The sequence below is a fragment of the Tachyglossus aculeatus genome, chromosome 16 (genome assembly GCF_015852505.1).
Source record: "Tachyglossus aculeatus isolate mTacAcu1 chromosome 16, mTacAcu1.pri, whole genome shotgun sequence".
Taxonomy (NCBI): domain Eukaryota; kingdom Metazoa; phylum Chordata; class Mammalia; order Monotremata; family Tachyglossidae; genus Tachyglossus; species Tachyglossus aculeatus.
The window spans coordinates 9,905,425-9,928,209 of record NC_052081.1 but is presented as its reverse complement, the minus strand read 5'-3'; the positions used below and the strand labels follow the sequence as shown (position 1 = coordinate 9,928,209).

Sequence of the window (22,785 nt, the reverse complement as noted above, 5' to 3'; positions counted from 1 at the left end):
CTTTAAAACATGGGATTTGTGAAACAGATACCCATCTCCAGAAGAGCCCTTATAATTTGGGGGGCTTAAGTTTCCTAGGTGAAGAACAACAAATAACACCCTCTATTGCATGGTGTTGCTCATAAAAAATGACTGTCACATAATTTGCAAACTTCCAAGTGACAAATGTACATTTCTACAATAGCCACTAAAATTGACCTGAACCATCTTTACATTCACTGATTGAGAGCCTAGCTGTAAAGGATAACCTGAACCATCGCCACCAATGAATTTACAATCACTTCCGCAATTATTTGGGAGAAAAATTTGATCTTCCTGCTCCCTTCTGCTCTCAGGAGAAACTCAGAAAGGTCCCTGATATTAGGGACATTTTGAACCTGCTTTAAGCATCTACGCAATTCAAAAAAATCTCATTGGGTGTTAAAATAACCTATTTAAGGAGATCAGTAGTTCCAAATATGTTACTTTTAGAGGAAAGAAAATCCTTATTAAGAGAGTTCAGCTCGTGCAGAATTTGGGATTCAGAATCCCAGAAGTTATTGGTTCCTTTAAGGATTACTTCTGTGCCACTGTCCAGTGCTGCCTTAAAAGCAGCTCCAGAGGTAACGACAAGGCTGTTAGAGAAATGGCTAGAACATATGACCACAGGATACTTGCAATTCTACCTTTAGGGTCCACCTTCTAAGATGGCTTTTTTCTCCTTTATTAAAAGTGGGAGGGAGAAGAAAAGGATGAGGACAAAGAGGAATGGTCAAGACCCCACCCCGAAACAGGATAGGGGCCACAAGAGCTCTGAACTCAGCTCAGTCATTTATCCCCTTTGCATCTATTAACTCGATTCACCTTGCTTAATGTAGACTATATGGCTGTGAAAGCACAGAATGGTTACAAATGGCAGCAAAGGACATGTGAAATTCTGTCTTTAGCTATGCATGTAACCGTTTCAGCAAAGGTGAATCTGCATCATCACAAAGAAGGGTAAACCCACAATAAAACACAAAATGACTATTACTCTGAAGAACAGATTTGTTAAAGGACTGAAAAGAAAATGATCGAAAACTACATAAGGAAAGCAGAAGCAAGTTTATGAAGCTGTGAACACTTGAGTGAATGGTTTCAAAAATAAAACAGGCCCATGTTAATCGACTTGTGATTTAACAAAAAGCAAGCACTGGCTGAAGTTTTACATGGGACAATTTCGCTGTAAGCAATGCATGGTTCTAAGTTTTTCCAAGGGCCATGCCATCACATTTAGCTCAACAGAGAGAAGAGATGTTCTAAAGAGTGAAAACAACAAGTTGCAACCACTATGGAAATCTGCCACCCCTGCCATACTTATGGTTTTATGAATAGGTCATTGTGTACCCAGGATACAATATTGTAAAATGATACTGCGCTATATAAATGCTCACTCAAATTTAATTCTGAACTGAAGACTTTCTCTGTACCATTGGGAGAAATAAAATAGAGCATATTAAAATGAATCTATAGCTGACAGCCCCCTGTCATAAAGACCAAATCTTTAAAGCTATGAGTGAGATTTAATCAAGTGTCACTGGAGTTAAGGTGTCTTCTTTTGTACAAAAGACCAGGCTTACAACAGATAGCTTGGCACCTCGGAAAGATGAAAAAGATTCCAACAATCAAGTGAAGATTGAAACCTAGAATTCAGGGATTTTAACATTGCCAGCATGATTCCTGATTAGCCCAAAAGAGTATCCCCTTTGGGGGTTTAGTGCCCAGAGGTGTGGAAAACCTGGTTTCCAAAAAAAAGAGCCACAAAAATACAGAGTTCTTCTAGTACTTTCCTTTGACATATAATTCCCCCCACCGGGGGCTGAGGTGAAGTTGACACTCAGCCTCTCTCTCCTGAGTCCTACCAAAGAAAACCGAAACAAACAGAAGAAACGTCACCCCTCTGACTGCTTGGCTCTGTCCATGGGACGGCCCTGTAATGTGGTGGCATGGAAACATACCCAGCGGAACAAACAAAATTCCTTTCCTAGGCATGGGATTTTGGAGCCTGCAGAGGTAAAAATATAACATTAGCCCAGGGACTTTAAATGGGTTTTTATCTTCTGCTTACAACTGTAAAACCACATTAATCTTTCCAGTGTCCACTGAAGGATATTGTTTCCTAGTAGTGGGAGCCACAGGTAAACCCCAGCCAAGAAGGAGGGCCAGGTACCTGGACAGAAAAAAAATCCTCATTGGCTCCAGCCTGCAGAGTGGTTAGAGACAATCCAGAGACCAAGGCTGAGATGCAGCTCTTCCCAGGCACTCAGCTGATGGCTCCCCGCTCCTAGAGAAAAGTGAGGTTGTTTTAAAAGTGTAAGTTGCAGTGGGTACTCCAATGAACTTCACTCCTCAGAACTTTGTTTAAATCAGGTCATATGACAGGATGAGCAGCCCAGTTGCCCTGAATTAATAAAACATCTTCAGTAGAATGGCTATGCCTCAAAGCCTGCTTTCCCCCATGGAAACGAAAAGCACCGGCTCCAAAGCCATGAGAGCCACAGGGACACACGCCAGGTTGTTTGCATGAGAGGAGCAGCTGCACGGCACGAAAGCAACCCCTTGGGGTGAGGATCCACCACTGCAGAGGACCAGACAGGGGCTCTGAAGCCCCTCAACCCACCACCATCCTGACCACACAGCTTCCTGAAGCTGTATGGGCCAGGCATGTGGGTGATCAGCTCTTCCTCAGAGATGAGAGAAACTGCTTGCACCATCCCCAGCATCTGGTGAGGATCAGAAAGGCGGTGAAGGAGCAGTATGATTGAATCCCTTTTGCTTACCCCTCTCTCTCCTCCCTCAATCCTTCTCCCTCATCTTTCTTCCTCCTCCTTTTCCTTCCTTCACCTCAATAATCCACCCCCAATTTCCCCCTCCAAACTCTAAATGAGAAGTTGTCACCCTAACTCAAAATCCAAAAACTTGAGACTGTCCCTCCATGGCTGAGGTCTCACAGCAGCAAATGGCTGTTGGGGGAACTTGTGGAATTAAGGAGCAACAACTTGTTTTGTTGTTCTTGAGGTTGGCTTTTCTGGAGGGAAGGGAACTAGATGAGAAATACAATTCCACCTTAAGAATGACTGTGGCCAATCACATTTTATTTGTCAAAATCAAGCCACTACTTCATCAACATAACCATCCAGGTATTTTATTTCAGCAGGATGAGCTGACACCATTATGAGAGAACCCAAGCCCAAGTAACAAAGACTTCAGAAAGAAACAAATCATTTTTGTGTTTGCCACAACAACTGAGGAGGATGAGTGGGAAGATATGATACACAATTACTATTAAGGCAGATGTTCAAATAGGTAGTTTAAATTGTCTTCCGAGTAACCATATATACTGGGTTTTGAGGGTCTATTGATTCGACCTTCAGTTTCAGTGGTGGGAGACAGCATGATCTTCTAACAAATAAGGCATCACATTTGGAGTTGGGAAATGATAGCTGTATTTCTTGCTCATTACTAGCTCCCAGTGGGCCCTGGGGGCAAAGCATTATCTTTTTATGATTCAGTAAATTGAGAGAGAACCACCTGCTTTCTAGAGATGCTGGAAGGAATGAATGAGAATTATTTACTCAAATCTGAAAGGATGAACTTTCAGGTTACATAAGAAAAGCTCCAGTAATATGTCTGGCTAGTAGAAGAAAATACTGTATAAACTCTCAACTAACACTCAGTACAGAGTCCCATTTCTTCTAGTGGTGAAACACTACTTGTAGAGACAGTGTAAGGAAATCTGCTTAGCTTTCAAGAAGATAGGCAGATCCTAAGGCAAAAAAATCATTATTAATACCATCATGTATTTATTGAACATTTCTAGGAGCAGTGCGCTGAACTATTTGGAAGTGTAAAATACAATCCCTTGCTGATTAAAATATCAGGTTAACAAGCCAACCTAAGTTGACAAATGAACAAAAGTTGTTTCAAAAAGTGAGATGAGCTATAAGCAGCATCCGTGGGCAAATAAATCAATGACAAAAAAATGCACGGCTTACTCGAGTGCCTAAGGGAATGGTCTGGGAACCTGGAGGGATGGATCAGAAAATGCCACAGTGTCTTTCATTTGTAAATTGATTTGGATCAGAACCCAGTTCCTTCTCAGAGTAATTGCTAAGGGAAATTGGGTCTGGCCTTGGAGGAAAGGGCAAAATTGAAATGCAACTTCCATACTGAATCCGAAGGGCTCCTTTCAGATTCAAAAAAATCCTAGCAAATATTTTGGTTTCCTAACCATAGTAAACACAGGAAGTATAAGCTACAAGCTGTTCCTCTATGCCAACATAAAACACATTCCTGCAGCAAAGAAATAGGAGGTAGGGAGCTTTTATTACACTTCTTTCTTGCCACAAGGATGTGTTGGGCTTTCATCTACTCCTTCCTTTTATTTCCTACTGTTATTAAACTAGAGACCAAAGAAGGGGCGAACATTTTAAATTTGACAAAAGAAGCGCAACATTCTAAATTTGACTTTGAAAGTCTCTTTGTTACTGTGCACACTGCTGGACCTCTTATCCAGTCTCTTCAACCATCCCTTCAGCTGAATCCATTAGTTACAGACAGCTCAGTGATCCTGAGCTGCACCCATTTCAAATGAAGGACCTGGCTTGGAGAGGCCTTCTGTTTCCTCTTATTCTTAGCATTCTTGAATTTTAACCGAATATATCAGCTGCAACTGCCCAGGCCAAGAGCCACCACAGCAAAGACTGTGGCCATGACAGACTCTGAAACAAACTCCATTATGCATGTAAAAAGTTGACCTACTGTAAAAAGAGACCAGGGATTCCTGGGGCTAGCACTGCCTTGGAGAAGTTAGTGTCAATCTTTCTGTGGACAATCAACTCCTAAAGTCAGTTTTTAAATACAATATCTTTTTTGAAAGAACACAACTAGACAACCATGCCTGATTTCCATCCTCCCATCCCCTCTCCCCAGGGACACAGATTATCTGAGTTTCAGATTACTAACAATTACTGATGAAAATGTTGTCATCCTCAGTGACTTCATCGCTTTCAGAGAACTGAATTTGCAATACTCACTGTCTGGAGGATCAGGTCACTAGACTCAGAAGAATAATGCTACTATTTGTATCCCACACTCCAAAATTAGTGGAAAGACGCCCCCGACATACACAGACACACAGACACACACACCCCCCACTCCCGCGACCCCCGCAAGTAGGAGGCAGCTCTACACAGAGCCTAGCTTCTTAACATTTCCAGTCCAAATTTCAATTTAGACAAATAAGTTAGTTCTTACCACTCCTAGAAACTTCCTAAAGAATCAACAGGATAGTCTTCCTGTCCCTCTTAAAACTGCCTGCAATGCTACCCGAAGTTCCTTAAGAGTCATTTTATTCCTCCAGGAGGCTACAGTGACCTCCCTCGCTGTCTCTGCAAGATTAGCTGACTAATGTTTGTAAATTGTTTCAAGATTATTTTGATTTTTAAAAAGGGCTTGAGGAGTGTTGGGTGCCACAAATAGAGAAGAAACCTCTTTCTGGGGCAGTGGGAAAGGAAGTCAGAAAAGGGAGATTGTGGGAAGAAGGTAGGAGGGCAAGTGAGGGTCCCAGGCTCCTGTAGCCACAGAGGCCCCTTGAGAAGCTGAGGAGAGATGAATGGGAAGCTCAGTCTCTTCCTGCCCCCACTAAACCTTCCTCCTTGAAGCTCAGTCTCTGACCTGGCTATCATCCCACAACAAATGCAGATTTGTTGGAACTCCTGGTGTGTATGCAATAGCCAATCAAAATCTTTGTTACATTAACACATTAGACTGGACATCATCATTATTATTATTAATGGTATTTGTTAATCGCTGTGAGCTAGGCACTTTACTAAGCACTGGGGTAGATACAAGCTAATCAGGTTTGACACAGTCCATGTCCCACATGGTGCTCATCCCCTCCCCACACCACCTGTATATATGTTTGTACAGATTTATTACTTTATTTATTTTACCTGTACATATTTACTATTCTATTTATTTTATTCTGTTAATATATTTTGTTTTGCTGTCTGTCTCCCCCTTCTAGACTGTGAGCCCGTTGTTGGGTAGGGACCGTCTCTATATGTTCCCAACTTGTACATCCCAAGCGCTTAGTACAGTGCGCTGCAAACAGTAAGCGCTCAATAAATATGATTGAATGAATGAATGAATGAATTTTTACAGATGAGGTAACAGGAATAAAGAAGTTAAGTGACTTGCCCAAGGTAACTCAGCAGACAAGTGGCAGAGCCAAGATTAAAACCTAGAACAATTAGGGCTATTCCAGTTCAGTAGGTGTCACCCCATGATAATATGACTTTAAATGATGCAAGTTGTAAGATACCAAAAATGAAAAAAAAAATAAAATTAGATCACACCCAGCAGTCAAGGCATCATCCACACGACACTTCAATTCCCCGGAAAATAGTTCTGAACCCAGAAGACACTGACCAGGGAAAGAAACAGAGGGAAATCAGGGATAATCCATCTCCCAAGGGTAACAGCAGGGTTGTTCTCGATCCTGTACTTCAGAGTGTTTGGTCCATTTTTGTTTGGAGTATCCTAGGTAACAGTTCTTATTATTTCCCAAAAGGCCTCAGAGTTTCCCTTTCACAGGCCTTCCTGCCCTTCAGCCTGGGTAGAACCACTCCCTGAGGAGTGGTGATGAGGCTCTGGACACCAGGCAACAAGCCAGGGCCCCCCAATTCTAATCCTTCCTTCTCCTCTCACATCATACTGCAGGAAGATACTGACCCTCCCTAGGCCCCCCCCCGACCCCACTGAGTTACAGGACTAGTATTTCCATTCTACTTGGAACCTGCAAAATTCTTTAACTCTTTTGCTTCACTTCCTGCCTTGTCTTACTTCTGCTCCACGCCTCAAACCATACACTTATTTTCTGCAAGTTTTCACCTTTTTCCAGTGATTTCTAATTGCTACCCAAAGTAGATATGATCATGCCTTTCAATTCAATTTCTCCAGTCATTTCTGCTGACCTGCTCAAAGTTTCTTCTGATTCTTCCCTATTCCAACCTGCCCCAGGCTGAACAGAATATTGCAGGTGCTCAGGATCTCCTTAGACTGTGAGCCCCATGTGGGGAAGGGGTCTGTGTCCAACCTAATTAACTTGTACCTAATCTACCCTAGCACTTACATTAGTGGTTGACACACAATAGGGGCTCAAATACAAAGAAAAAAAGGTCAATTATCCTCCCTCCCACCTCATCTTCCTATCCTATCCCTCCTATCTCCTATCCTCCTGTCTCTCCCCACTTCAGTCTATACTTCACGCTGCAGCCCTGATCATCTTTGTAAAGAAACGCTCTGGGCATGTTACTCCCCTCCTCAAAAATGTCCAGTGGCTACCAGTCAACCTACACATCAAGCAAAAACTCCTCACTCTCAGCCTCAAGGCTCTCCATCACCTCTCGCCCTTCTACCTCACCTCCCTTCTCTCCTTCTACAGACCAGCCCACACCCTCCACTCCTCTGCCACTAACCTCCTCACTGTGCCTCATTCCTGCCTGTCCCACCATCAACCCCAGCCCACGTCCTCCCCCTGGCCTGGAATGTCCTCCCTCCGCACATCCGCCAAGCTAGCTCTCCTCCTCCCTTCAAAGCCCTACTGAGAGCTCACCTCCTCCAGGAGGCCTTCCCAGACTGAGCACCCTATTTCCTCTCCCCCTCCCCATCCCCCCGCCCTACCTCCTTCCCCTCCCCACAGCACCTGTATATATGTTTGTACAGATTTACTACTCTATTTTACTTGTACATATTTACTGTTCTATTAATTTTGTTAATGATGTGCATCTAGCTTTACTTCTATTTATTCTGATGACTTGACATCTGTCCACATGACATGTTTTGCTGTCTGTCTCCCCCTTCTAGACTGTGAGCCCGCTGTTGGGTAGGGACCGTTTCTATGTGTTGCCAACTTGTACTTCCCAAGCACTTAGTACAGTACTCTGCACACAGTAAGCGCTCAATAAATACGATTGAATGAATGAATGAATCTTCCCACCACTGTTTTGGGAAAGGAGGCCACTGCACCCCTCCAAATGTGAGGAGATCTGCAAGGAATCCGCTTTTCAATCTAGTTAGAGCATGGGAAAAAATTAAACATCTCAAGTCTCTGGGCATGTAGATGGCCCCCAAAAGGCTGTTAACTGTTTTAGCCTGATTTTTGAAATTGCGTGTTAAACTGGTCCTTTGGGAAAACTGGACTTTTCTTAGGTGTAGTTCCTATTTTATATTCTGAGCTCCTAACTCTCCATGAATTCTTCCTGGTTCCTAGTACAGTGTGCTGATGCCGACTTCACCTTACCTGAACTGTAATGAGATTAAACTAGCCGGACATACAACTCATGGGGGGGTGGGGGGAGGGGGTTGGGTGTGTGTGTGTGTGCCTGCATGCGTGCTTGTCTGTGTCAGGGGGAGTTGAGGCAGCACCCTGATGGGGAATTATCCTAAAGATCTTCAGCAAATGTTGAAGTCGCTTGAAGAGGAGGAAGATTAAACTCAGCCTCGGCTATTACATTCCAGAAACTGGAAGGAAACTCAAACAATTATCTAAAAACTGCGATTAACACTTGGCAAGGGAGAATAAAGGCCCACCCTCCCTGTCCTCAGTAAAAAGAACTGAAAGTTCTGAGCATCCCTTACTTCACTTTCCTCGTTAGTGGCAAATGGAGCAAGAACCCTGCAATTTACTGCCTCACCTGGGGGTGAGAGGGCAGAGAGGCTGATGACTTCCATACCACTCCCCAAGCTTTATGAGTAGTGTGGACATGTTTTTTTTCTTTTCTCTAAGGTGGTCCATGCCAATGCCACCTTCCCCTCTCGATGAATAAGAAATGCTTGCTTCGTGGTCTTTGCTCTCTCTCCTTTGGAAAGAGGATGTATTTCAGTGGAAAAGTTTTCTCTCCAGAACCCGTGAAGTGCACAGGGATCCTTTGGGAGGAAAGGTGCTACATAAACTATGAGAGTAATTATCCCCTCTGCCAAGGCAGTGCAAGGGAATTCCAGGAGTGCCCCCAGGACACTTCCCAACTCCTCCTCCTGGTTAGCAAGACCCAACACCTCTCTACTGAAAAAACACTTACGAAAAAGTGTTGCGCTAAAGAGGTACACAGGGACAGACAACTGAATATTTTGAGGATTAACTCAGCTCTTGAGCATTAGTTGAGTGCTTTTTTCCTATGGCTCACCAAGGTGATCAAATCACTTTAAGTTATTAAAAGGGAGTGATGGCAAGGAACGATTACAGAAGTGTTGACTATCTTCACTCCTCTCTAATGCCACAGGACACTAGCAATCTAACAGGACCACCACTTCCTCCTTCATCACTTTTCTAAAGCCCATTTAACTTTGGCAAAATGTGAACCCTGCTTGACTCCCTTCCTAGCCTAGTCTTTCACAGGAAGTTTTATTTCCTGCCACAACACAGAACCACATTACGAATAAAGGGAAAAGTACAACTACTTTCTGAAATTTAGTGAAATTAAGCAGGGTTGATCCTTATAATCTAACTGTCCTTAAATACAAGACCCTCTGTATTCTATACGTAACAATATTCCTTATTTCTCTCCAAGAGTATCTCAGCCCTAGAAATCCAAAAAGTAGCTTGATAAGGACAAAGGTGGTAATGGGGTGGGAAGGGGGAAAGTTAAAACATTGAGTAATCTAGAGTTGGTGAAAAACACCTTTCTTTTCCCCTGCCCCAAAACACACACAATTCAAATAATTCTTGGTTACCTTCTTTTTTCTTAGACAAAGACCAGTTCATTTTAAGCTGAAGAAACGACATCTGAAAAATGCTCACTGTTTCCACAAAGTTATTTCTTTTACAGTTTTCCCCTTGTTTGAGAGGGGAGGAGGGAAGAGTGGCAAAGTAGGGGAGCAAGAAGATGACAGCAGCTTGCCCTGAGGACTTGGTAATGCCTTTGCTGCATTGTTCAACAGAAAGAAGAGACAGCATCCATGGATACTCCAGACGGCTCAAATGGGGTATTCCATCATTGTGGCTGAGTGGGAGTTAAATTGATTTTTCATAGTTTGAAAATAGAACAAAGCTGTTCATTAGCAGGATCTGACATATCTGAGCATAACACCGCACCGTAAGCCTTCTCATTTTTCCAAGAGAGTAGAATAGCTTCCTTGCTCAAATGGGAGAAAACTTTTGGGCTAAGATGAATTGTTTCGAGTGGCAAACCGAATCCGAGAGGAGTCTCCAGGATGTAAATGTTAATACAACTTATGTTCCTCACACTTCTGTATGTAGGGTGAGATCTTGAGTAAGCAGTAAATCAAGAATGTATAAAACCAACTGCATTCAGATGCAATAAGTTTATTGTACCTCCCTGGGCTCTGACAGAGGACATGAGGAGAACCGAATGGATTCTCCCTGGACTTGAAACAAAAATAATTCTTAAGGATAAAAAGCAATTTATTTTAACAGGAGTCACAAAAAACTACCAACTTAAAACTTTCACTCTGAGGCAGGGCAAGATCTCTGCTCACACGGATCCACCCCAAGCCACGAGAAAGTCTCTCCACATTTGACATCAACACATTTTTTCCATTTCAAAAGTGCTGATCTGCTGTCTCAAACTGCTTTCTTCTCTACCTGCTGAAACGGTATGAATCCCCAGAAGACGTCCATCAGCTCCCCATCCTTCACCAATTTGTAAAAAGCGAGAGGAGAGCTAAATGGAAAACAATCAACAAGATGACAACACACAAAAGAAATTCCATTTCAATCAATGGAGAGGCCCTGAACTTATACGCTATTGAGATCCAAATCACTTCCCGGACCTGTTGAATCGCTTTTGAGGAGAATCATCTTTGACGTCTAGCCACCCAAGAACTGAGGTGCACATCCGGGCACGCATTTGTTGCGACGCGTGGTCCTGAAATAACCATTGCATTCAAAGCGCCACTGTGGGCAACCCTAGGCAATGGTACTTTAAATTTCTCCTGCATGATGTCCTTCCCCCACCACCCATTCATGGTAAAATAGTTAATGTTCTCATTGTTTACCAGAAAGAACAGACAGTGAGGCTGGCTTTGCCGCTCCCGTTTCCTTTAGCTGGGCGGCTGGGTTTTTTCAGCCAATTGACTTGCTTTTATGCTATAAATAACTGAAAATGTTCTCCATTTGATGCTCCTGGATTCTGCATCCATATTTAGCCATGCATAATTATGATATGCTTCCGTGTTGCCCAGAAATCAGTGAGCAAGGAATTCAATTGCAATTGAATGGGGATAAGAGGTGAGGAAGCCCTGGACTTAAAATTAGCTCATGACTGATTAGAAATGCTTCTGTTTATCTTATTTAAAAAAAAAATGGGGGGGGGGGGCACGCAGAAGAGAGAAGGACCATGAATCCCGAGCAATGGACACCAAAAACAAACAAAAAAAAAAGTACTCCAAATTTTTTCCAGACATAAAAAAAGCCCATGATACTTTAAGTTAACAAGTGAAAAGGCAAACATCAAAACCGAGTTCTTACCTCTACATAGAAGGCGAACCAACAACATATTGTCTTTGGATTACAAATTTCTGGGAAAGTCTTAAAGACCAGACACTTTAAGGCTTCTAACCTTGGGGCTAGTTACAACCCATAGATACCATTCTGCCGATAGGTTGATTTTTAAGCACAAATAGGTTGCATGAATAGCTTAAATTTCTGTTTGTGAACCACACTGGACATTTTTTTATGATACTTGTTAAGTGCTTACTATATACCAGGCACTGTATTAAGCACTGGGGTAGATTCAAGCTCATCAGGTTGGACACAGTACCCAACCCACATGAGGCTCACAATCTTGACCCCCTACAGATGAAGTAACTGAGGCACAGAGAAGTTAAGTGACTCGCCCGAGGTCACACAGCAGACAAGTAGCAGAGCCGGGATTAGAATCCAGGTCATTCTGACTCCCAGCCCCAAGCTCTATCCACTAGGCCATGCTGCTTCTCTTCATATGATCATCTATCCTACCTCTAACAACCACTGGCATTCAAAGTTAAGCCATAAAACAAAGTGATAAATGGCCACAAGGCCCTCTCCTTTACATTTTTATATAATTTCACAAGACAGACTATTCCCTCTTCAACATTCATCTTCTAGACTGTAAACTCCTTTGGGACAGAGGACGTAACTACCAACTCTGTAATAATTTGTTCTCCCAAGTGCTTAGTACAGTGTTCTGCCCACACTAAGCACTCAGTAACTATCTTTTCTTGATTTCACTGAGTCTCATGTTGCAAGGAGGATGGCTAACATCAGCAATGGTGTTAGATGAGATTCAGAATGAAATATCTGGGATGGAGTTGTACAGCACAATGATTCTCTATCCGTAGGCTTATCATATCCTGCATAGCCCAAGAACATAACAATTGTGATATTTGTTAAGTGCTTACTAAGTGCCCAGCACTGTACAAAGCACTGGGGTAGGTATAGGAAAACCAGATTGGGTTTCCTCTCCAGCGCTAAGAACAGTGCTTTGCACATAGTAAGCGCTTAACAAATACCATCATCATTATTATTATTATTATTATCCCACATGGGGCTCGCCACATAAGAGGGAGGGAAGGTGAATACTGAATTCCTATTTTACAGATGAGGAAACGGAGACCAAGAGAAGTTAAATGACTTGCCATGGTCATACAAGGCAAATGGCGGAGCTAGGATGATGATGATTATTATTACTACTATAGTATTTAAGCACATAGATACAAGAGCCCCACATGGGGCTCACAGTCCAAGCAGGAGGGAGAACAGGTATTAAATCCCCATTAAGCAGCTGAGGGAACTGAGGAATGGACAAAGTCAAGTGACTTGATCAAAGTCAAGTGACTTGATCAAAGTCACAGAGCAGACAAGTGGCAGAGCCAAGGATTAGAACCCAGGTCCTCTGACTCTCGGGCCCATGCTCTATCCGCTAGGCACCCTGATTCTCCTTGATTAAATTTTCCCTTAAAGCTTCTATTTTCTTAGCCAACCAAGAGTCTGAGAAGGTAGCCTCCACATTGCAGTAATGAAAACTGGTGTCTTTGAACACGCAAAAACAAGCAACCGGACAGAACTTTACAATAGCAGAAAGACTTAAAAATACAGAACTTGCCAAATACTTAGGAGTATCTCATCAATTGGTTCATTCAAGTCAATATGGATGCAACAGAAAAATAAACACGCAGGATAGAATACTGTGGAAAAATATAACACTGCCAAGCAGTACGGAAAACTAGTTGATGGAAGAATCAATTGAGTTACAGTGTATTACAGACTCAATTTATGCAGCTGTAATCATTAAAACAGCAGCCATAAAAACAAAATCCTAAAAAGCACACGTTTGAATCTGGGAAAGGGTTGGTCAAACAAGCTTGTGATCAATTCGGAGGCTACATTGCAGAGAACTATTTGAAAAGAAGATAATGGAAACTCAAAGATTCACCTTGAAAATCAGGAGCTTTAACAAATTTCCCCTGGACTCTACTCTCTCAGCCCTGGTATGGATGAGAAATGCACCTGTGTAAGGTTAACCACATGCTCTCTGGGTGCCGCTTTTAGCACAGGAGAAAAGGAGAGTGGAGGCACTTTTACTGCATTCACGTTATTGCCTAATCTGGCCACATTTCAAGATTCTCTTCAACCTTTAATAAATGAGTGGCTAAGTGAGATTAGCAACAGGATGGAAATTCAGAAGATGGGATTTCTAATCCTTACTCTGTAACCTTGAGTAAATCCCTCACCTCTCAGTGCCTGCTCTGTCTACTGATTTACGTTGTCGGGGAAGGTCATGAGGCGCATCAAATCGGAGAGAGCAAACCACTTTGCGGGATGCAAAATGATGCATACATGTTGAAGAATCTACCTTGATGCCTGCCGATGAACATCAGCTAAAGAAGCACCTTCTCTGCCCCAATAACACTTTATTAGTAATCATTCATCCCGCTGAAAGGGATGAAGGAAAACACACCCTGTACTTGACTTCTGCCACAAAGGGCTTAGGGGCACGAGGCTTTAGGATAACATCTGTGACACTTCATGCTCCTAGATCCCAGCCTGCTTTCCCTTAGCCCAAATGCCTCTAATAGGTGACTAAGGTGATAGACATCTTCCCTGGCACTATTTCGATGTAACAATCCTCAGGCTGTAGCTTTAACAGGCAGCCGTTAAATCCACGCTACGGAAAAGCTAAACACCTAACTGTCACGAAAGAGGTGATGAGCAGGGATGCCGGAGGGATGGAAACAGTTTTCTGCGTCCATCACCTTTCAACCCCATGCTGAGTATCTGGAGGGTTGGTGACCCGATTCAAGTGGGCACGACCCCCAAAGGGGCAGCCCCTCCTGAGCCCCCAAGGCCCAGTGCACCCGCAGCCCCTGGACTGGGCAGCAGCTAGCCGACTTGAGAGAGGGGGCTATTTGGGAGGCAGGATCGTCTCTCTTTACCGCCGGACTGTACTTTCCAAGCACCGAAAACGGTGCTCTGCCCACATTAAGAGCTCGACAAAATACGACCGAATCGAACGCATGCACGAAAAAGTTCTCAAAGTTCCCACAAAATCAGAGCAAAGTTTGCTGGGTTTCCCTTTATGGGGCTTCCTTAGGAGGGGAAGGAAAAGAAAAGCAGGCTGATGGGTAAGGACCGTCTCTATACACTGCCAACTTGTACTTCCCAAGCGCTTAGTACAGTGCTCTGCATTCAATCAATCGTATTTATTGAGCACTTACTGTGTGCAGAGCACTGGACTAAGCACTTGGGAAGTACAAGTTGGCAATATATAGAGACAGTCCCTACCCAACAGTGGGCTCACAGTCTAGAAGGGGGAGAAGGAGAACAAAACCAAACATATTAACAAAATAAAATAAATAGAATAGATATGTACAAGTTAAATAAATAAATACAGTAATAAATATGTACAAACATATATACATATATACAGGTGCTGTGCGGAAGGGAAGGAAGGGGGGATGGAGAGGGGGATGAGGGGGAGAGGGCTCAATAATTGATTGATTGATTGATTGATGGTTGGGATCCCCGGAAAGAAGTCCCTACTGTGGGATGCGCGTTTCGATCCCAAAGCAGTTTTCCAACCTGACGGTTGGGCCTTCCAAAAGTCCAACCCCGGAGGGAGGGGAGGGCAGGGCCGAGGTGCGGCTTATTCATTTGATCGAGCGCTTGCTGTGTGCAGAGCACTGCGCTAAGCGCTTGAGGAGCCCTCAGTGGTGCAGGAGGCAAGATGGCAGGCTACAGAGCCAATCAATCAACCAATCGTATTTACTGAGCGCTCACTGTGTGCAGAGCACCGTACTAAGCGCTTGGGAAGTACAAGTTGGCAACACAGAGAGACAGTCCCTACCCAACAGTGGGCTCACAGTCTAAAAGGGGGAGACAGAGAACAAAACAAAGCATATTAACAAAATAAAATAAATAGAATAGATATGTACAAGTAAAATAGAGTAATATATAGTAATAAATATATAGTATATATATACAAATATATAGGAGGCCTTCCCAGACTGAGCCCCTTCCTTCCTCTCCTCCTCGTCCCCCTCTCCATCCCCCTCATCTTACCTCCTTCCCTTCCCCACAGCACCTGTACGTATATATGTTTGTACATATTTATTACTCTATTTATTTAATTTACTTGTACATATCCATTCTATTTATTTTACTTTGTTAGTATGTTTGGTTTTGTTCTCTGTCTCCCCCTTCTAGACTGTGAGCCCACTGTTGGGTAGGGACTGTCTCTAAATGTTGCCAACTTGTACTTCCCAAGTGCTTAGTCCAGTGCTCTGCACACAGTCAGCGCTCAATAAATACGATTGATTGATTGATATACATACATATAGCCCACTGGTGGGTAGGGACCGTCTCTATATGTTGCCAACTTGTACTTCCCAAGCGCTTAGTCCAGTGCTCAGCACACAGTAAGCGCTCAATAAATACGATTAATTGATTGATATACATACATACACATATCACAGTCTTTTACACTGTGAGCCCACTGGGGGTAGGGACTGTCTCTATATGTTGCCAACTTGTACTTCCCAAGCGCTTAGTCCAGTGCTCAGCACACAGTAAGCGCTCAATAAATACGATTAATTGATTGATATACATACATACACATATCACAGTCTTTTACACTGTGAGCCCACTGGGGGTAGGGACTGTCTCTATATGTTGCCAACTTGGACTTCCCAAGCGCTTAGTCCAGTGCTCTGCACCCAGTCAGCGCTCAATAAATACAACTGATTGATTGACATACATACATATACGTATCACAGTCTTTTAGACTGTGATCCCACTGTTGGGTAGGGACTGTCTCTATGTGTTGCCAACTTGTACTTCCCAAGCGCTTGGTCCAGTGCTCTGCACCCGGTCAGCGCTCAATAAATACGATTGATTGATTGATATACATACATATACATATCCCAGTCTTTTAGACTGTGAGCCCTTTTCGACTGTGAGCCCACTGTTGGGTAGGGACTGCCTCTAGATGTTGCCAACTTGGACTTCCCAAGCGCTTGGTCCAGTGCTCTGCACCCAGTCAGCGCTCAATAAATACGATTGATTGATTGACATACATACATATACGTATCACAGTCTTTTAGACTGTGATCCCACTGTTGGGTAGGGACCGTCTCTCTATGTTGCCAACTTGGACTTCCCAAGCGCTTAGTCCAGTGCTCTGCACGTAGTAAGCGCTCAATAAATACGATTGATGATGATGATGTTGCCAACTTGTACTTCCCAAGCGCTTAGTCCAGTGCTCTGCACCCAGTCAGTGCTCAATAAATACGATTGATGATGATGATGTTGCCAACCTGTACTTCCCAAGCGCTTAGTCCAGTGCTCTGCACACAGTCAGCGCTCAATAAATACGATTGATTGCTTGACATACATACATATACATATCCCAGTCTTTTAGACTGTTCCCCCTTTTGGACTGTGAGCCCACTGCTGGGTAGGGACCGTCTCTAGATGTTGCCAACTTGGACTTCCCAAGCGCTCAGTCCAGTGCTCTGCACCCAGTCAGCGCTCAATAAATACGACTGATTGACATACATACACACATATACATATCCCAGTCTTTTAGACTGTTCCCCCTTTTAGACTGTGAGCCCACTATTGGATAGGGACTGCCTCTAGATGTTGCCAACTTGTACTTCCCAAGCGCTTGGTCCAGTGCTCTGCACCCAGTCAGCGCTCAATAAAAATGACTGATCGCTTGACATACATACATATACATATCCCAGTCTTTTAGACTGTGATCCCACTGTTGGGTAGGGACTGTCTCTCTATGTTGCCAACTTGGACTTCCCAAGCGCTCAATCCAGTGCTCTGCACGCAGTCAGCGCTCAATAAATACGATTGATGATGATGTTGCCAACTTGTACTTCCCAAGCGCTTAGTCCAGTGCTCTGCACCCAGTCAGCGCTCAATAAATACGATTGATTGCTTGACATACATACACATACATATCCCAGTCTTTTAGACTGTTCCCCCTTTTAGACTGTGAGCCCACTGTTGGGTAGGGACTGTCTCTAGATGTTGCCAACTTGCACTTCCCAAGCGCTTGGTCCAGTGCTCTGCACCCAGTCAGGGCTCAATAAATACGATTGATTGATTGCTATATATACATATACATATCCCAGTCTTTTAGACTGTGAGCCCACTGCTGGGTGGGACTGTCTCTAGATGCTGCCAACTTGTACTTCCCAATCGCTCAGTCCAGTGCTCTGCACCCAGTCAGCGCTCAATAAATACGATTGATTGCTTGACATACATACACATACATATCCCAGTCTTTTAGACTGTTCCCCCTTTTAGACTGTGAGCCCACTGTTGGGTAGGGACTGTCTCTAGATGTTGCCAACTTGCACTTCCCAAGCGCTTGGTCCAGTGCTCTGCACCCAGTCAGCGCTCAATAAATACGATTGATTGATTGCTATATATACATATACATATCCCAGTCTTTTAGACTGTGAGCCCACTGCTGGGTAGGGACTGTCTCTAGATGCTGCCAACTTGTACTTCCCAATCGCTCAGTCCAGTGCTCTGCACCCAGTCAGCGCTCAATAAATACGATTGATTGCTTGACATACATACATACACATATCCCAGTCTTTTAGACTGGGATCCCACTGCTGGGTAGGGACTGCCTCTAGATGTTGCCAACTTGGACTTCCCAAGCGCTCAGCCCAGTGCTCTGCACCCAATCAGCGCTCAATAAATACGACTGATTGATTGCTATACATACATATCCCAATCTTTTAGACTGTGAGCCCACTGTTGGGTAGGGACTGTCTCTCTATGTTGCCAACTTGGACTTCCCAAGCGCTCAGTCCAGTGCTCTGCACACGGTCAGCGCTCAATAAATACGACTGACTGCAACAGAGGCAGAGGTTGCGGGTTCTAATCCCACCTTAGGGGGGTGGCTATGAGACATTTCAAGTCTAGCGTTGTGCAGAGCGTACGCTGGATTGATTGACGGCTCCGCCGGGGCTTACCGTACACCTGGACCCAGCTCTGCTGCAGGCACAGGGACTCGAGGAGGAGCCGGTCGAGCAGCCCGGTGCCCGCGGGGGACGGCGGCTCCAGCTCCTCGGTGCCCACCGGGTCCGACGCCGCCGCCGCCACCGGGAGCATCTCCGGGCAGGGCGGCGGGCACAGCTCCATGCCCCCCGCCGCCGCCCCCGGCGGGCTGGACGGACGGTTGGGGCGGCTGCCGCTGCTCCTGCACCGGGATCAGGGATGCGGGGCTCCCCCTCCTCCTCCGGAGGTCCGGGGAGGCGGCGATTACGCTCCCGCCTCCGTGCAACTGTTTGAGCTCCGCCGCGCTTGCAACCGCTGCAGCGGCTGCAACGGCGGCAGCAAATCCCCGGGTGCCAGGCGCGACCAATGGACGGCCGAGCCGCCCGGGCCCCGCGGGGCCGCCGAGGAGCCGCCGCTCCCAGGCACGAGCAATCGCAGGCCGAGCCGCTCGCCCCGGCTCGGCCACGCCCCCTGGCGTCGCCCCGCGGGAACGGCGGCTGCGGGCCCGGCCGCTGCGGACTCGGAATCAATCAGTCAAATCGTATTTATAATAATAATGATGGCATTTCCCGGCCGCTGCGGACTCGGGATCGATCAATCAATCAATCGCATTTATAATAATAATGATGGCATTTATTAAGCGCCGTTCTAAGCGCCGGGGGGGATACAAGGGGATGAGGCTGTCCCACGTGGGGCTCCCAGTCTCCATCCCCATTTTACAGAGGAGGGAAATCAGGCCCAGAGAAGTGAAGTCACACAGCCGACAAGGGGCGGAGGCGGGATTCGAACCCATGGCCTCCGACTCCAAAGCCCGGGCTCTTTTTCAGTGAGCCGCGCTGCTTCCCCAGGGAGCTCTCACTGTGTGCAGGGCGCTTGGGAAGTCCAAGTTGGCAACTTAGAGAGACGGTTCCTACTCAACAGCGGGCTCACGGTCTAAAAGCGGGAGACGGAGAACAAAACCGAACATACTAACAAAATAAAATAAATAGAATAGATAGGTACAAGTAAAATAAATAAATAAACACAGTAACAAATATGTACAAACATATATACATATATATATACATATACAAAACCAAACATACTAACAAACCTACAAACATACTAACAAAATCAATCAATCGTATTTATTAAGCGCTTGGGAAGTCCAAGTTGGCAACATAGAGAGACAGTCCCTACCCAACAGCGGGCTCACAGTCTAAAAGGGGGAGACAGAGAACAAAACCAAACCTACAGACATACAAACAAAATCAATCAATCGTATTTATTAAGCGCTGAGTGTGCGCAGAGCGCTGGACTAAGCGCTTGGGAAGTACAAGTTGCCAACATCTAGTGACAGTCCCTACCCAACATTGGGCTCACAGTCTAAAAGGGGGAGACAGAGAACAAAACCAAACATACTAACAAAATCAATCAATCGTATTTATTAAGCACTGACTGTGCACAGAGCGCTGGACTAAGCGCTTGGGAAGTCCAAGTTGGCAACATAGAGAGACAGTCCCTACCCAACAGTGGGCTCACAGTCTAAAAGGGGGAGACAGAGAACAAAACCAAACATATTAACAAAATAAAATAAATAGAATAGATAGGTACAAGTAAAATAAATAAATAAATAAATAAATAGAGTAACGAATATGTACAAACATATAAACATATATGCACATATATACATATACAAAACCAAACATACTAACAAACATACAAACATACTAACAAAATCAATCGTATTAAGTGATTACTGTGCGCAGAGCGTTGGACTAAGCGCTTGGGAAGTCCAAGTTGGCAACATATAGACAGTTCCTACCCAACAGCGGGCTCACAGTCTAAAAGGGGGAGACAGAGAACAAAACCAAACATACTAACAAACATACTAACGAAATCAATCAATCGTATTTATTAAGCGCTGACAGTGTGCAGAGCGCTGGACTAAGCGCTTGGGAAGTACAAGTTGGCAACATAGAGAGACAGACCCTACCCAACAGCGGGCTCACAGTCTAAAAGGGGGAGACAGAGAACAAAACCAAACATACTAACAAAATCAATCAATCGTATTTATTAAGCACTGACTGTGCGCAGAGCGCTGGACTAAGCGCTTGGGAAGTCCAAGTTGGCAACATAGAGAGACAGTCCCTACCCAACAGTGGGCTCACAGTCTAAAAGGGGGAGACAGAGAACAAAACCAAACATACTAACAAAATAAAATAAATAGAATAGATAGGTACAAGTAAAATAAATAAATAAATAGAGTAACATATGTACAAACATATAAACATATATACATATACAAAACCAAACATACTAACAAACATACAAACATACTAACAAAATCAATCAATCAATCGTATTAAGCTCTTACTGTGTGCAGAGCGCTGGACTAAGCGCTTGGGAAGAACAAGTTGGCAACATAGAGAGACAGTCCCTACCCAACAGCGGGCTCACAGTCTAAAAGGGGGAGACAGAGAACAAAACCAAACATACTAACAAAATCAATCAATCATATTTATTAAGCGCTGACTGTGCGCAGAGCGCTGGACTAAGCGCTTGGGAAGTCCAAGTTGGCAACATCTAGAGACAGTCCCTACCCAACAGCAGGCTCACAGTCTAAAAGGGGGACAGAAAACAAAACCAAACATACTAACAAACATACTAACAAAATCAATCGTATTTATTAAGCGCTGACTGTGCTGTGCAGAGCGCTGGACTAAGCGCTTGGGAAGTACAAGTTGGCAACATAGAGAGACAGTCCCTACCCAACAGTGGGCTCACAGTCTAAAAGGGGGAGACAGAGAACAAAACCAAACATACTAACAAAATAAAATAAATAGAATAGGTACAAGTAAAATAAATAAATAGAGTAACAAATGTACAAACATATAAACATATATACATATATATACATATACATATACAAAACCAAACATACTAACAAACATACAAACATACTAACAAAATCAATCAACCGTATTAAGCGCTTACTGTGCGCAGAGCGCTGGACTAAGCGCTTGGGAAGTCCAAGTTGGCAACATCTAGAGACAGTCCCTACCCAACAGTTGGCTCACAGTCTAAAAGGGGGAGACAGAGAACAAAACCAAACATACTAACAAACATGCAAACATACTAACAAAATCAATCAATCAATTGTATTTATTAAGCGCTGACTGTGTGCAGAGCGCTGGACTAAGTGCTTGGGAAGTACAAGTTGGCAACATCTAGAGACAGTCCCTACCCAACAGCAGGGCTCACAGTCTGAAAGGGGGAGACAGAGAACAAAACCAAACATACCAACAAACATACAAACATACTAACAAAATCAATCAATTGTATTTATTAAGCGCTGACTGTGCGCAGAGCGCTGGACTAAGCGCTTGGGAAGTCCAAGTTGGCAACATCTAGTGACAGTCCCTACCCAACAGCGGGCTCACAGTCTAAAAGGGGGAGACAGAGAACAAAACCAAACATACTAACAAACATACAAACGTACTAACAAAATCAATCATATTTATTAAGCGCTTACTGTGCACAGAGCACTGGACTAAGCACTTGGGAAGAACAAGTTGGCAACATAGAGAGACAGTCCCTACCCAACAGTGGGCTCACAGTCTAAAAGGGGGAGACAAAACAAAACCAAACATACTAACAAACATACTAACAAAATCAATCAATCCATCATATTTATTAAGCGCTTACTGTGTGCAGAGCACCGGACTAAGCGCTTGGGAAGTCCAAGTTGTTAACATATAGAGACGGTCCCTACCCAACAGCGGGCTCACAGTCTAGAAGGGGGAGACAGACAACAAAACAAAACATACTAACATACTAACAAAATAAAGGCAGCCACTGAGCCGGCCCGTGGACCAGACCACAGACACAAATTCAATCAATCAATCAATCGTATTTATTGAACGCTGACTGTGTGCAGAGCGCTGGACTAAGCGCTTGGGAAGTACAAGTTGGCAACATCTAGAGACAGTCCCTACCCAACAGCGGGCTCACAGTCTGAAAGGGGGAGACAGAGAACAAAACCAAACCTACAAACATACTAACAAAATCAGTCGTATTTATTAAGCGCTTACTGTGTGCAGAGCACTGTACTAAGCGCTTGGGAAGTACAAGTTGGCAACATATAGAGACGGTCCCTACCCAACAGTGGGCTCACAGTCTAGAAGGGGAAGACAGGGAACAAAACAAAACATATTAAATAAAGGCAGCCACTGAGCCGGCCCACAGACACAAATTCAAGC

The 22,785-nt window shown here is 44.3% G+C and overlaps 1 protein-coding gene across 2 annotated transcripts in view; it reads right to left on the bottom strand.

Moving 5' to 3' along the window:
- RASAL2 (RAS protein activator like 2) overlaps positions 1–18,822 on the bottom strand; it is a 260,025-nt gene extending 241,203 nt beyond the window's left edge. For both annotated transcript variants that reach the window (XM_038758689.1, XM_038758690.1), the window contains exon 1: positions 18,520–18,822. In XM_038758689.1, the coding sequence (XP_038614617.1) occupies positions 18,520–18,688 (169 nt within the window). In that variant the 5' untranslated portion in view covers positions 18,689–18,822. The remainder of the gene's footprint in view (positions 1–18,519) is intronic.
- Positions 18,823–22,785: the final 3,963 nt, after the last annotated feature.